We start from the raw sequence: 14915 nt of genomic DNA on the forward strand, positions 1-14915 counted from the left end.
CTGAAGGCCTTTCTGATTCCGGTTTATTACAAAAGGGTTAAAGGTGATGGACTTGACTCCATTGAAGTTCAAAGACATCATATATTCACATTTTTTTGTTGTTGTTCTTGTGGATCTCTTCGTCTCTCCCCCCCCCCCAAACACAATGCAACCAACATAACGCTAGCGTATAAAGTACAGTTAGCTATTAGGCTATATTGCCGCTAGATGCCTCGACTTTGGGGAGGGAAGGGAGGCAGAAGGCTAAAAAAAATGACACCCCTGCTCCTAAATGGTACCCCCTCACTCCCCTAGCTAAATAGTCCCCTTCCAAAAGAAAAAGGAAAGACCCCGAAGAACATTAACGGGTTATCCCTACCTCGCACTGCTGCTTAATACCCTTGTAAAGTCCCACATGGTCTATAAACTTGGATTTTACAACTGGCATTCCATTTTAGCTCGAGAAAACTTTGAACTAGGCCTCCAGTTTCATTGTGTCGCAGTCCCAGCCAAAGACGTGGAAAAGGAGGTGGGATGGGGGGGGGCGGAGAGGACAGGAGAGGGGGAAAGTTAGGAGTCAGAGCGTGTGTGTGTGTGTGTGTGTGTGCAGGGGGGGGGACTGGAAGAAAGCTAAGCAAAGACACCCTTATTTGTTTACTATTTACTGCGGAAGTCTTTTTCTATGGCCAGACGGTGGTAATTAAGGAAAAATTAAGCTGTTTAGTGCTGCAGCCTTTATTACAATGTCTAGACTAGTCGCCCCCTTTGTCCAGACAACGGCCGCAGTCACGGGGTATTGACTGGACTTTCTGACCTGGCGATGTGCACCTTATTGCACCTACGTTTTAAGTTTCTCCCTAACCTTGGAAAAGTTTAGAAGTCGCCCATTAAAGAGAGGCGGGCGCCTTTCTCCCCCATCAGAAAGATGCGCCATTTTGTTTCCTCCGTATCCCCCGCGTGTGAGTGGGGTGGTTTTGGCTCCACTCCTAAGGGCTGTTTCGGACCTTCTCTGATCCACCTTGGGTTCCATGGCACTTCCCACACCCTTCTGTGCTCTGGGCACCACAAACCAAAGAATCGCCCATGACAAGGACATATTTACAGTAGACCTTGACTGTCTAATCCAAGGAAGAGGGAGGTTATAGGCCCTACATCCGTATTCGCCAGACTCTTCAGGGAACAACCGCACCACCACACACACGCACCAGGAGGAAGAAGGGAGAAAAACAGATAAATGCAAAAATAAAGCAGTTTCCATCCCGCGTATGTATATGTCTGTATGTCTGTTTATATACAAACACGCACATACCCCTATTATTATACATAATCTTTTCCCCTCATCTCTTCTAATGAGAAACATTCCTGTTAACATCACCCTTTCAGATAGCATCATGGCGAACTGGAAGATGGATCTATCAAGGAAGCTAAAGTTTCTTTTCTCTCTGCCTCTTTTCTTGCAAACGAAGCACATTTTTGTGGGTTTCCCCATCGCTGACAAATCAAACCGCAAAGGCAACATCAAAGTATTTGCATTGCAAATGGTTGCATTTAGAAGCAACCCGTGAGGAACTCACATTGCCTGTGAAGGAGAATATAATTTTGTTACTGCTTGCCCTTTAAGCTAGAGACACCTTCAGACACCAAATGTGAGTAACACGAGGATTCGTCAAGAATGAATTGGTAGATTTAGAGTAGGAGACAGACTGACCATTCAGAATTCTTATATTCTCCACCAGCACACAAAATTTTAAAAATACATTCAACTAGTGAAAGCGTCTTCCTGCGCATTTTCTTATCACTGTGAAGAAAATTACATTTATTTAACGGAGGGAGGAGTTGTACACGTAAAATTGCGCTTCTGTCCCTATGTCTGTGAGTTGAACTTGTTTTTGTTTAAGAGAAGGAATTAAGTACTTGACTTTGCATTTGTGCAGTGCAAGAGGCAAAAGGGGAGGGGGAGGTACTTTATCCTTGACATTACGAAAATTTCCGCTTCTTTTGTGTTTGCAATCAGAGATGCGCTCATTAGCAGACATCACATTAGTTGTGCTTTTTAAAAAGAAAAAGGGGGGAAAGCACGTTGCAATATTGCTCATTAAGCACCAATTTCAGCATATTGCAATATATTTCTCTTCCAGGGTGGGGTGGGGGAAAAGGGAAAAGAAATAAAAAGATTAACTACATTGGGAAAACAGACAAAGACATCTGGAGCCAAGCACAGGGCTGTATTATTGGGCCAAGAAATTCCTATAAATTTGAATGCAATGATGAAAACAATGAACTCCACAACAAATGTCTAGTTAAACGCAGAAGGTTCATATTAATTTGGCTATATCATATCGCATACGTATGTGTGTGTGTATATATATATATGTATGCATGCGTAGGTACACACACACACAATTTAACCATTTGGCCATAGGAAAGTCCATGCCACGTTGACCGCAATGAGTCTTTTAAGAGGGAAATACTAATAAAATGGTCAAATAAAATCATAATGTAGAACAGCTTGAAATGTCTTTATTTGCCACAGAATTTCACAGAGTTTCCCGGGATTCACTTCTTTACATACACAAAGATTTATTTATAATTGTGGTTGTTACTGTTGTTCTTGTTCTTGCTGCTGCAGTTTGGTCTCCCACGTCCAGGAAAGAAAGGAAAAAAAGCATTTACATACCATTTAAGAGACAGTTATTGCGAATTTATTGTAGTCCATTCCCCATTCCTCCCCCCCCCCGCCCATCCCCCACCCCTACCCTCTCTCCAGATGCAAAGAGGGGAAGAAAGAAAGAAAAAAAATCAAACCTGGGACTGCATAGAATATGAATATATAAAAGATACATGAGGGAATCAATGGAAATCACATCCTTATAGTGATACCAATTCTTGGACAGGTTATTTAAATTAGATTTCAATGAACAACAGTCCTTGGCATGTACAGCAGTGGAACCCTGATGGAGTGGAGTGCGTGTGCACGGATGAACACGTGTGGGTAGATACACACACACACACACATCTGCACGCACACTCAGACAAAGCCCTCCTCCCAACCGAAGACTTTGGGAGGTGCTTTTGCGTAGATGCATCATCAACTTGCATATCAAAATAAGGAGAAGTAGGTGCATACTGTCGTGAACACAGCACTGTAGTTTCCTCCATCGAACATAGATGATGATGATGATGATGAAGATGAACTGAACAAAACAAAACAAAACAAAACACCGATGATAAAAATAATTCCATTTCTTCAAGACTAAACGTTAAATTAAAAGTTCATACAGTATTCAAGTCCTTTCAACGTTTAGGTAATCGGGAAAAGTGTATAAACCCTGAACCAGGTCCCAAACATACAGATATAAGGAAGGACGGAGAAGGTTGAAAACTCTGAGGGTTGCTTGAAGACTCCACAGTCAAACCGTGCTTGCAACTTCCCTTCTTCATACACAGAATACTTCAACGAGCAGAGGATGTATTTTTTATTTTTTTATTTATATATATATATATAGATATGTATATATAATATACAAAAGAGGTTCACAATAAGGGATTTCCAGAGAAATACTGCAGGCGGTCTCTGCTTAGTTTTTTTTCTTTCATCCTTCTGTTCTGAAACCAAATTTTAACTTGTCGATCAGTGAGATTCAACATTCTGGACAGCTGCAGCCTTTTTTCTTTGTTTATGTAGACATTGAAGAAAAATTCTCTCTCTAGCTCTCTGATTTGGAATTTCGAATAGGGACATCGCTTCTTTCTTGTGCGGGGGGCACCTTTAGGGGGGAGGGAGGGAGAAAAATATAACCAGGAGGGAGTGAAAATAACTAAGCAAATGACACAACAGAGCCCCAATAACCGCCCCCCCCCATCACCAAGATCTCAAATGCATAGCTTCTCTCTCACACGCACCCATCTGGAAGCACATCCTACGGCCATGTGTAACATCCTAACAGACATGTGTACCACAACACAGCCATGAAGACAGCCTTTCCTGTTTCCAGCCCATGATCATTTTCCCCTGTTTTGGGGGGCTTTTCCAAAGGGATTCCTGAGTGCAATAATCAACAATAACTGCTGGGGGGAAGGAAGCCGGCGAAGCAGCTGGGAAGCATAGACGTTCAAACTGCAAATCTGCCGCCTTTCTTACAGAGTCAGCAGGAGCAACGTTAGAACTATGAGGGCTCAGAATTCTGCTCTGCATAAGTTTTTGATTATCGGGAACGCCACCCTCCAAATACATTCAGCACACACATACACACAGAGAGAGAATCAAAGCAACATATCTGAGCAGTCTAAAAAAAGGGAAGCAATGTGTTTCCCAAGGCAGCAAACAGAATTGCAAACACAACGTGTGCGCGCGCCTGTGTGGGTGTGGGTGTGTAAGTTCATGCAGGACTTAGCCTTCCATTCACCTATGAATGAAAAAATAAATAAACATCCATGATGCATTTACTTGAACAGTTGCTTCGATTTAAGGTTGTTGTTGTTGCTTTAAAAATGAAAATAAACCCACTTATATATGAATATCTAAAGGCATCTGAGTATATTAAAATATACTTAAAATGTGTGTGTGTGTGTGATAAACACATTTAATAGCAAAATAAGCATTGTCTATTTGAAAAGAAATCACCCAAAGAACTACGCCTAAGCAATGCAATTTGCAGGAAGAAAAGCAACAACAAGAGCAAGAAGAACAACACAGGATGCACTGAGGACATGAAAACGTTGCATTCCCTTTCCCCACATTCATAGCAATATAGATATATATTTGAATTTCTGCATGCATTTTCAATAAGGGAAAAAAATAACACCACCCGCCCCCCCCCGCTCGCTCGCGTGCATCTCTCAGTGCTTCCTCGCGAGGACAGGAAGCAAGAGCAGTGTTCTGCCCAATTGCCTTTTACCCTCAGAAGCCCGGGACCAAATCCTTTTAAAATGCTCATGTAAGTTCATGATCAAAGTTAATATTTGTCACCATGGTGTGCTTTTAAAATTTCACAGACTCTGAGATACTGTGTCTGCGCCTAACATCTCCATTTTTCTCAAAGAGCCTTTCCCATCGTAAAAATTCTTCTCGTTGCAAGAAAGAGCTTTGTAGGTTATAATAAAATCCTTTGAATGCTTATAAAACTCCACATAAAATTTGACCGACAAAACAGCGGGCTAGTCCCTTAACCTTTCCATTTACTGCTTTCTCTACCTACTCGAGTTGCTGGTTTTGCTCCCTTCCTTGTTGACAGAGGAGGATGAAGCTGAAGAGCCCGGGTTGGTGTTTTCTTCCTCGTCTTCCGGGTCTACGCCTTGGTCGCCGCGGGATGACAGCGCGGTGGGCTGGGAGTCGGTCTCCAGCTTGCTCTCGGTCTTCTGCAAACAGGTCTCGGGCGGGTTCTCGGTGGAGCAGTAGGCGTTTTCGAAGAACCGGTCGAAGCCTTGCGGGAGGACACTGTTTTTGTTCATGCTGGAGTAGAAGCCCGTGGACGCCGGGTGGTTGGAGCTAGGGTGGTGGTGGTGGCTGTACACGCTTTCGTTTTTCATTAGCATTTCGGTCATGGTGGAAGGCGGGAGGCAATCCCTGTGCATCAGATCTTCCGCGGAATAACACGAGGCGTAATTGCTTCTATGGTGCCATTTATTCGAGGGGTCTAGCCCGTAGGAGACCTCTCGCACTGGCTGCACTTGAGAGAGGTTAGTGGAATAAGGGTAGGAGATTTGGCGAGAGGGGGCCTGTGGCAAAAAAGATGACACAGTTGAAAATTCTGGGACGTAATAGGTGCAGCTGGGGAGGTAGAGATTGGAAGCGCAACCTGCTCGCTCTCCAAAGTCAGCACTCCGCTCTTTGCGCGACTGGGAGCAGAAGTTTCCTAGGTTCACTGAGTTAAACATCTTTCTCCTTTTCTTGCTCCTATAGATAGATGTTTTGGATCCGATGTGCAGAGGGGGAAAAATTTGGGAAGGCGAGATGACGCGCTATCCGTCTTAGTCGCTCTCTCCAGGACACGTGATCCAAAGTAGATATTGTCATATATCAGTTTGGAGCACTTAGAAGCGTAGGAGTGGTTCACTTAGGTAAGATCTCAGAGGTTCAAACGATTGGTTTTCAAACACCGCAGAAACATTATGAAAATCAATCGCAGATTTGTATTCATTTTCTTCCAGGCACACCCCTTGTAAGCATTCAAAGCTCTCTCTCTCTCTCTCTCTCTCTCTCTCTCTCTCTCTCTCTCTCTCCTATTTGGATTTTGCTTTCAGTTGTTCAGGAGGATTCAGATATGGGGTTGGGTGGGGGTAGCTCAGGGGTGGAGGAGGCGAGGGAGGGTCTAAAGGATGTGTTAACTGTAATTTTTCCTCTCTTACTTTTTTTTTAAGGGGGTTCTTTCCATGCAAGTCACATTTTAGGCATGATCAGACACATTCTTTTATTTCCCTTTTTCTTCTTCTCTTCTCTGTCTTTTTTTATTTTCTTTTCTTAAAAATGTGGATTCAACTGTTAGAAGCCCAGGGGACTGGATAAAGATTCTTCAGTAAGTTTTCAAACATTTCTCAAGGTCTTGCTCCAGGAGTCCGGAGCACAACTCCATATAGTGGGTGTGGGTGGGATCTTTGGAACAGATAGGTATATAGGGGAGCCACTGGCAAGTTTCTCACGTTTATTAATTACTTAGATGCCTATGTAGGGATCTCATGTATGCATAAGGACACCTAATCTGCCAAAGAGAATGCACACCTCCAGCAGCATATCCCAAATATGCGAGGAGCCGAATAAACTTTGAAACTTTTCTAGGGATTTAAGCCCGAACCTGAACCCTCTGAGGCATGGGCTTAATGACTTCAGAGTATTGGAATTAGGGAGGATACATCAGGACATAGGACTAATAAATATTCGAAAGGCCCCTTTAACGTTTGGTTAAATATTTATTATGTAAGAGTGGTATATTGAATATTTAATGCAGCTGTTTATTGTCAATCAATGTATGTTCACGGTGCCTTGCGACCTTTATTCTGCCAGCGAAAGAAAAGGCGGGGGGGGTGCACTGAAAAAAAATAAATAGGATTCTTATTAAAGTCATTTGTCCTTGTATTTGGTGCTCTTGGAGTCTCTCAGCGCCCACCCTGTGATTCCCTCAGATTTTTAAAGCTGGAAGAAGGAATATTTGTAAAAGGTGTCTTGTAGAACATTCCTCCTGACTTTCAGACAATTGTTAACCTAAAATGTCTTCTTTCAGAAAGCCATGCTATAAAGGCGTTTAGAGAATATTGACAGTTGATAGAGGCTGCTGGCATATCCAGTAAAGTCCCCCTAAACAAAGGATGCGTGCTTAAAACTCTCCTGTCTTTCAGATGATCTGGAGCACACATCACACAGGCTCATCAAACAGATTTTGCGCCTGAATTGACAACTTTTTCATTTGTTTTTACTTTATTTTTTAAAAAGGTCCTGTAATTGATCTGCAAAGAAATAAATAAAAATGTTTAGTTTCCACCTGATGCAAAATATCTCCAATATTTTGTTGTCTTTTTGCTCTCATCTCTGCCTTTATTTCTGTTTTTAATTCACTTTGCTCTCTTCAAAGAAGTGTGTGTGTGTGTGTGTGTGTGTGTGTGTGTGTGTAGGACCCAACAACTTTGCTTTGTTTACATAGAATCCTCCCGCCTTAATCTCCATCGCTGGCTCCAGTTTTGGACAGTTTAAAAGCCTCATAACAAAATTCACACAGCATCAGGAGGGCAAAATGACTTTACTAGTGATATCCTGTCAATTCGTGTTGCAGTAAATTAAACTCTCAGGAACAAATAACAAAGTCCAGGAACATGGCGGGCTGGTATATAAGAATATGTGGGAACTGAGGGGTTGTTGTTTTTTAACGTTATGGTTTTTGTGGTTGTGAAGCTTTTCCTTTGGGTAAGCCTTGAACAAATCCTTAAGAAGAAGAAAAATCTAGCAACTTGTGATACAAAAGGAGACGCTCTGCGATGACCTCATTTGCCCCATAATTCATTTTAATTTGGGAGGCTCTTTTTACTTTTAAAACCACCAGGTAGAGTTTAGTCAGCAGGTAGAACAGATTCCTAAGCAGTCTGCAGCGACGAAGACGCCCCAGGAAAGGAAGGGACATCTGCTGAAACCAAAAAGGGAGGATGAGATTAATGAACAGAATGACTGAAACGAAAAATGATTTTTGGTCACGGGGAGGAAACTGACTATATCGGACAGGAGATCAAAATCTTTAAAGGTCGTGTGTGACTCGGGACTGAAGTATAGCCTTAAAAACCACAGTGGGACTTTTATTGGGTGGGTTTCTTTCAAATCCAGAGTCTTTATTAAGTGATCCTACAGACAAAACCTAAAGAAAACATGGCGGCTCTTGCTCTCTCTTTCTCGTGAAGCCCTCTGATCAACCTGTCCTTTTAATTTCATACGCCTACGGGCGACGTTCTTCACTTTCGACTGTTCTGCGTCTTTGGACGTAGGATGCCTCGCCCGCAGAGGGTTCAGATAAACGCGCCTCCAGGTTCCAAACCATTCGGAGCCTCCTCACCAAATACACACCTCTGCTTATGGGGAAGAAGAGATGGGTGTGTGTTGTGTGTGAGAGAGGGGGGACAGGAGTAGTGCAAGGCTTCTGCAGGGATGGTCTGTTTTGGCTCTCTCCTTCGCTCTGCCGTTTATGAGTTAGATGCTGCTTTAGACACAAACTTTTAATTAAAGTGTCAGGGAGCCTTTAACTACCCCTTTTTACGCAGCAATATTCATGCTAACTACAAACTAATAAAAATATTGTTTACGGGGATCATTATTTTCCTCCACTCCTTCTTACCAAACACTATTTATTGAACCTGCCCGAGGTGGGGTGGGGAAAGTGAAGAAATTTGCAGTGCTGGGTGCTGTTTCGGAATGGTTCTGCAACATCTCTTGGAAAGTGAGTTGCCCCCGCCCATTCCCCCCACCTCTTCTTCTTTATTCCTTCTTTCCACTTTTCCTGGTGGGGCAGAAATTTCTCCTGTGTCTCATCCGGCTGCATTGGTGGCGAGCAGAAAGGGTCTAAAGCGGGTGGCTGTTGAAAGCATGTGGGGTATAACACACAGGATATCTCCTCTAGGTGTGCGAATAATTTATTGCTCTTAATAGGTAGATATAAGCTCAAGCGAGCCCCAGTGCCGTTGTGTTTTTTAAAGCCCGGTTTAAAGTATAGGATTTGTCGGCTTCCTGCGAAGAAGCACAGAAAAGACAGCTGTGGAGCCACAGCACTTGAATTTGAACCACCAAAGTCAATTCCCTGACTACCATAAAACAGAAGAATGAAGGCTGGAAGTCTCACATTCCTTTTGGTCTCCACTTAGAAAAAAATATATAAAAAAACACACACAAAAAACCAACAGCCCATTGAGCATAAACCGTGAGTGCTTTACTCGTTGATAGATTTCATATTCACAGCCAAGAAATACTTTTTAAAAACTTTTTTAAAAAAATTAGTTGTCTAAAAACCCTCTTTAATATATACGGGGGAGAGAGAAGAAGTAAGAAAAGGAAAAATCTTTCAAAGTAGGTGCGTTATGACAGTGTCTCCCCAAGTTGTGTGATGGTGTGACTCACTATGAAGATGCATAAGAAAGAGCAGAGCAGGCAGAGAGAACAGGATTGTGTCAATTGCCAGGCAGAGCTTCCTAGGTGTAATTAGACATATGTATATGTTCACCCGGCTGGTTGTTTGTGGCTCGCCAAGTGTACTTCAACATGGCATTGCTGTGTTAATCAGGCAATACATTCCCTTCTTCTGTTGCCGGGTCATTTGCCCGACAGAACCAAGATCACACTATAAACACATCCCAGTATTTTGTCATTGTTATTATTATTTAGGCAGAAAATTGTATCCACGTGACCAAGACTTTCTAGGAAACGTACTTTTCTGTGGGTAAAATGAACTTTGAAAGAACCTAGCTCCGATTATAGTTGTGGCGGGTTTGGCCAAAGAAATGTTCCCATCGTGGTCAGGACTCCGGTCTCTGGGTTTGTTTGTGTACATTAAGCGAATCAAGACTGAACGGTACATGATGGACAAGGCGGATTTGGGCATAACTAACAAACATTTGCCAACTAGTCTATGGACGGCAAAGATTTGTAGGTATGGTCGAAACCCGCCTTGGATTTCATATGAACTAGTTTCATCGTCCTCTTATCAGTTTGGGAGAAAAATTAACATATGTAAATCAGTGCAAATTTCGATTAACTTCATGGTCCACACCGATTAATGCTTTCATTCAGAGACCGCCATACTGGTCTCTCTTTTAGAAATGTGCAGACTATGACACAAAGACTACCTTGTAGAATATGCATAAATGTAGATATTCTAATCTAAATCTCTCTTTCCCCATCTCCCAGAATCCCAATCATAGGCACATGTACTACCCAACCCTAAAGCTTTTCTTAGGGAGAAATGGGGTCACGAAAATGTTGTTTACCTCTTGCCTTTTGGCCTTTTCTTGCCGGATTTCCCCCGAATTTCAGAATGAAGCGGACGCCCCTTAGATATTTCTACGGCCTGCAGTAAGATAGGTTCTCTATACAGGGGGTGAAGGATTACTTTTGTGAGGTTTGGGGATGGGAAGCCAACCAAACCTTTCAAGCAGCCGTTTTCGCATGCCTTCTTTGGGCCAAAGAATCCCAAACTTTTGACGCTTTAGGATTGTGACCTGTGAGTCTTCAGCGATGCAGCTCACTGGAAGCAACTCAGTCCCACTGAATCCTATGCAAGTGACTTACAAGTCAATGTGTTTGGGATCACAGCCTAGGAATGATTTTTTCCCCCGTGCAACAGCAATGCAATTACTTCCCAAGGAAAAATAAAGTACCCCGATGTATTTAAATCAAGCCAAAGGGTACTACAAACCTTCGCCAGCAAGCAGATTATCCTCGACTGCTTGTGTGTTCAGGAAATCCGGGGCCAGAGACAATAGCTACAAGTAGGAAGCTCTTGGAAAATATTATTGTCCCCCAATGGCAAAGATAAATTTAATTGGATATAAGCCAGCCTACTAAAGACGACTTCATAAGCTGCTAACGATTCAAAGCGGGGAAGCGGGGAGGGGGAGAATGTTTCAGATCTTCCACAGGCCAGGGTTGCAAGTTCAAAATCATGTGGACCCAATAAAGATAAAAGCTGATAAGCGGTATGCTTCCCAGCCACACGCAAAGTCAACAGTGAGCAGTATAGCTGCGCTGAGGGATGCCCGGACTAGATGCCCCACGCAGAATTCTCCTCTGCGCATTATTGGGGTAATATAAACCATCATAATTGGGAGGATTGCAAATGATACTTGGCATATTGCAATGAATAATAAAGTGCAGTGATTGCTCAGTAGGGTCTGATCCTGTGCACACAAGCAAGTTCGATTGAAGCCCATTGTCTACAGAGGGTTGCTTGGCTTTACTCCCAAGAAAAACGTGCATTGGGTTGCAGCCATATCAATATACATGTAAGGATCGTTAGGTCAGTTCCACTAGTTAGGAAGCTAGAAGCGAATAAAAGGAACTCTTACGCCAACATATTTGGCCGACCCTTCCAGTCCAGACACACTTGAATATATATGCTACAAAGCCAAGTTCATTGGAGTTTGCCAATGGCTTATTCCGCTTTCCAAATGAAAGGGGACCTAGTAATTCACCCAAGAAGCCAATTTTCGGTGTGTTTCAGGTTCCTTTCAAAAAGAATAGCTGCACTGGATTGTGTTCAAAAGAAAGTGGGCCATTGACCAACATAATACACAAACGTTTTAAAAGCACCCAACGTTTTAAATAATAAAATTCTACAACACGCAGAGAGTGAATAGACTTGCATAGATTTTTAAAAAATGCTTTATTGTCTGGATGAGGTTCTCGGGATGTGGATCATCAAATCCCATCTAAGGAATTTTTGTTTCACTTGAGAGTTCAGTTTTATTAGCAAATATCTCCGTATGCACGATATAACCTGTATTGTAACGGGATAGCTTCTTATTAGATTGTGTGAAGGAAGACATAGCAGCCACTGCGAGTGAGATTTTGCCAAAAGGGGTTTAACTTATATGAAACATTCTGCATTTGGTTGTGTGTATGAGCTGGATTTTTTTTAGCTTTTTAGTCTACCTTGATACCTACATTTCTTTCATTTCAGCCAGCAGGCTGCCTTGTTCCCATCAGACACACCGTGATCAAAGTGAAGTCTCAACGTTTTTACAGGGGAGGGGCGGAAAGAAACTTCAATAGCTTACCCTCCCACTCCCCGATGTAAGTCAGTAGGGCTGGAATCAACCCCAGTATCCACATTTATCAGAATAAAATGAAACAGAATGCCTGGGATAGTTGTGTGGTGACATTCGGCAAACATAGAAACCAGCTATAAGGAATGCTCATTACTTCAGAGCGCCTTTTGGCAATGCCATGAAATATCAGCCTCTTTGTTTGCATGGGGACGTGTGCGCCTGCGCAAGGCAGTCTCTCTCTCTCCCTCTCTCTCTCTCTCTCTCGTGAAATCTATGTGTCCCTCAATATATGCATATGAGAACAGTTGAAAGTAACTTGATAGTGCATCTACAGACATCAATTGTTGGAAATTCGCATGAAATGCAACTACAAACGCATGACTCTATATGTGCTTTTTGTTTTGTTTTGTTTTGAAATGTCGTGAATTATTATGTCTCATGGTTTCTAGAAATTAGCGGTAGATGAGTTACTTTCAGTGGGGTACAAGATCTAAATGATCCAGTCAAGATCCAGATCCTGTCCTTTAACAATAAAGTTGCGGGGGGGGAGTGTGCAGCAATGCATTTAACTTTCAATCGTGTGCATTCCCTTGGAAATCCTTCTTGAAATCTCAAATTATATTTCTAAAATGAGGTACTTAGTTAAAAAAAATCACTCGGAACAAAACCCAAATGCTGTTTTTCTCTGTATGCCATTCCGCTTATGAAGTCGAATAGTTCTTGTGGTCACGATCCGGCCACAGTTAAATCCCACCAATGTCACTGAGGGACATACTTTATATACACACACTACCCTGAAATTAATTTAAAAGTGACCGTCTTTGGCTGGATCGTGCCTTTGACTATTTACTTGTGTTACAGCTGTCCCCCTCCCCATTTATAAACCCTCTTTTTATTAAATACCAGACGCTTTCTTTCTTTCTTTCTTTCTTTCTTTCTTTCTTTCTTTCTTTCTTTCTCTCTCTCTCTCTCTCACTCTCTCTCTCTCTCTCTCGTCTCTCCCCCGCCCTCTCTCTTTATAGATATATACACACAGAGTGACTTACTAAACTGAAATTTAAAATATCTGTTTTCTTAGTAACTTTATATTGCTTTAGTTATTGACTTCATCCTACTAGGATTCAGAACCAGCTTGTCTGAAGTGCTGTTTGATGCTTCTATTCTCTCCCTCACGCGCACATTCCATCATTCTGCTTTCTTTATCAGACATACTCCCTTTGGGACTTCTTCAAATCTGCTATTCTGTGTCTGCATATAAATGGATATTTTTTTACAGTAAGGAGTTTAGGAACTCACATGGTCGCATTGTCCATTTCAGTAAGCTGTAGGGAGAGCAAATCCAAAATTGTGCGTCCTCTGCACGCTGGAAAAGGATGCAGATTTGTTTGGCTTTGTTCTTAAAATACCTTTAAATGCTAGCAGCGAGATACTAAATATTTTAAGCTCGGAGTTCCCGTTGACTTCAAGGATGTGCACATAAGGATGTCTCCTCATAGTGACTCGTATAGTAGGTAACGTGGCAAGTAGGCTGCTGTTTACAACAAAAATAAAGCAACGCTAATTGATAATGTGGGACTGAAAGGAAAGGACAAGTATATTCCGTGTTGATTTTTTTTTTTTTAATACAAACAGAGGCCGTCTTTTTTGAGGTGGAGTCTTGTTTACCAATTTCCTCTGCCATGCAGGGCAAACGAATGAAAAAAAAGCTCTCCCGTGCCTTCTGCGCCACGCAGAAATCCCAAAACAAATAAACAAACAGGACTGGAAGTTCAAAACGGGGAAGAACTGCTGATAGCGCTGCAAATGCACATCTGGCATTAGTCTGGGAAGAGCCACACAAGCGCGCGCGCGCACGCTGTATAGATTAGGCGGCTTTGGAAACTGTCACTGGGAAATCTGTTCATTTTCTCTAATGGACTAGGAGAAGGATTGTTGTTATATTCCTCGCCCATCCCACAACAACATCCTTGCTAAACAGCACGCACGAACGCCGGGTGTCAAGACAATATAAATGATTGGGTTTGTGTTTTTTTGTTCATATGCGTTGCGGCACTGCCGCCTCAGCTAAGTAACAACTGTATGCGCTACCGCTATGGAGGAGGGCCATAGACCCAGGCGAAATTTATAGCGGCCCCGGCGTTGCGGTTATGATTTTGCTATGATATTACTTGGGAACAAAGTCCCATTGATTCCCTTGGAAATCTACTCTCTTGCAAAGGCGTGGGGTTTTTTTGTTTGGTTTGTTGCTTTCCCTCCCTTACTCTCACCGTCCCCACCGCACTCCCACGTCGCTGCCAATACGAGAAGAAAATGGGAAGGGGGGGGTGAAGCTACTTGGATAGCCTAAAATTATGGGTTGACCTCGATGGAGATTTAATTCTCATGCTCCCCTCCACCATCTTGCGGTGGTAAGGAAGCGAACCTGCTCTTCTCCGTCTCAGCCAAAACAAGGACTCCAGCCATTTTTCATATCTTTCCTTCGAGAAGAAGACTTATCTTTCACCATAATGAGAACGGCTTTGCCACTGAGAGGGAGGGGCGCTTTCTTTTGGGGGTGGGGGGTGGGAAATAAATAAATAAATAAAGCCTCTTTATTCACCCACTAACCACCCACTTTCGCCTCTCTCTCTCTCTCTCTATTTCCTCCCTTTCCCTTCCCTTCCCCTCTCCTCCATCACCCTCCAGCCCTTATCCCAGTCGCGATA

General features: G+C 42.7%; 1 protein-coding gene and 1 long non-coding RNA gene across 2 annotated transcripts in view; one reads left to right on the plus strand and one right to left on the minus strand.

Annotated features, from left to right (window-relative positions):
* LOC307210810 overlaps positions 1 to 14915 on the plus strand; it is a 554287-nt gene that overhangs the window by 489633 nt on the left and 49739 nt on the right. The window lies entirely within an intron of this gene.
* Positions 2762 to 6149, minus strand: HOXC11 (homeobox C11). The gene is made up of 2 exons (XM_079964301.1): positions 5178 to 6149; positions 2762 to 3746 (listed from the first exon to the last, which is right to left on the minus strand). The coding sequence occupies exons 1-2, from the start codon at positions 5854 to 5856 to the stop codon at positions 3514 to 3516; spliced, it is 912 nt and encodes a 303-aa protein (XP_079820427.1). The 5' UTR covers positions 5857 to 6149; the 3' UTR covers positions 2762 to 3513.

Source organism: Podarcis cretensis (assembly GCF_951804945.1).
Source record: "Podarcis cretensis genome assembly, chromosome: 2".
NCBI classification, from domain to species: Eukaryota; Metazoa; Chordata; class Lepidosauria; order Squamata; family Lacertidae; genus Podarcis; species Podarcis cretensis.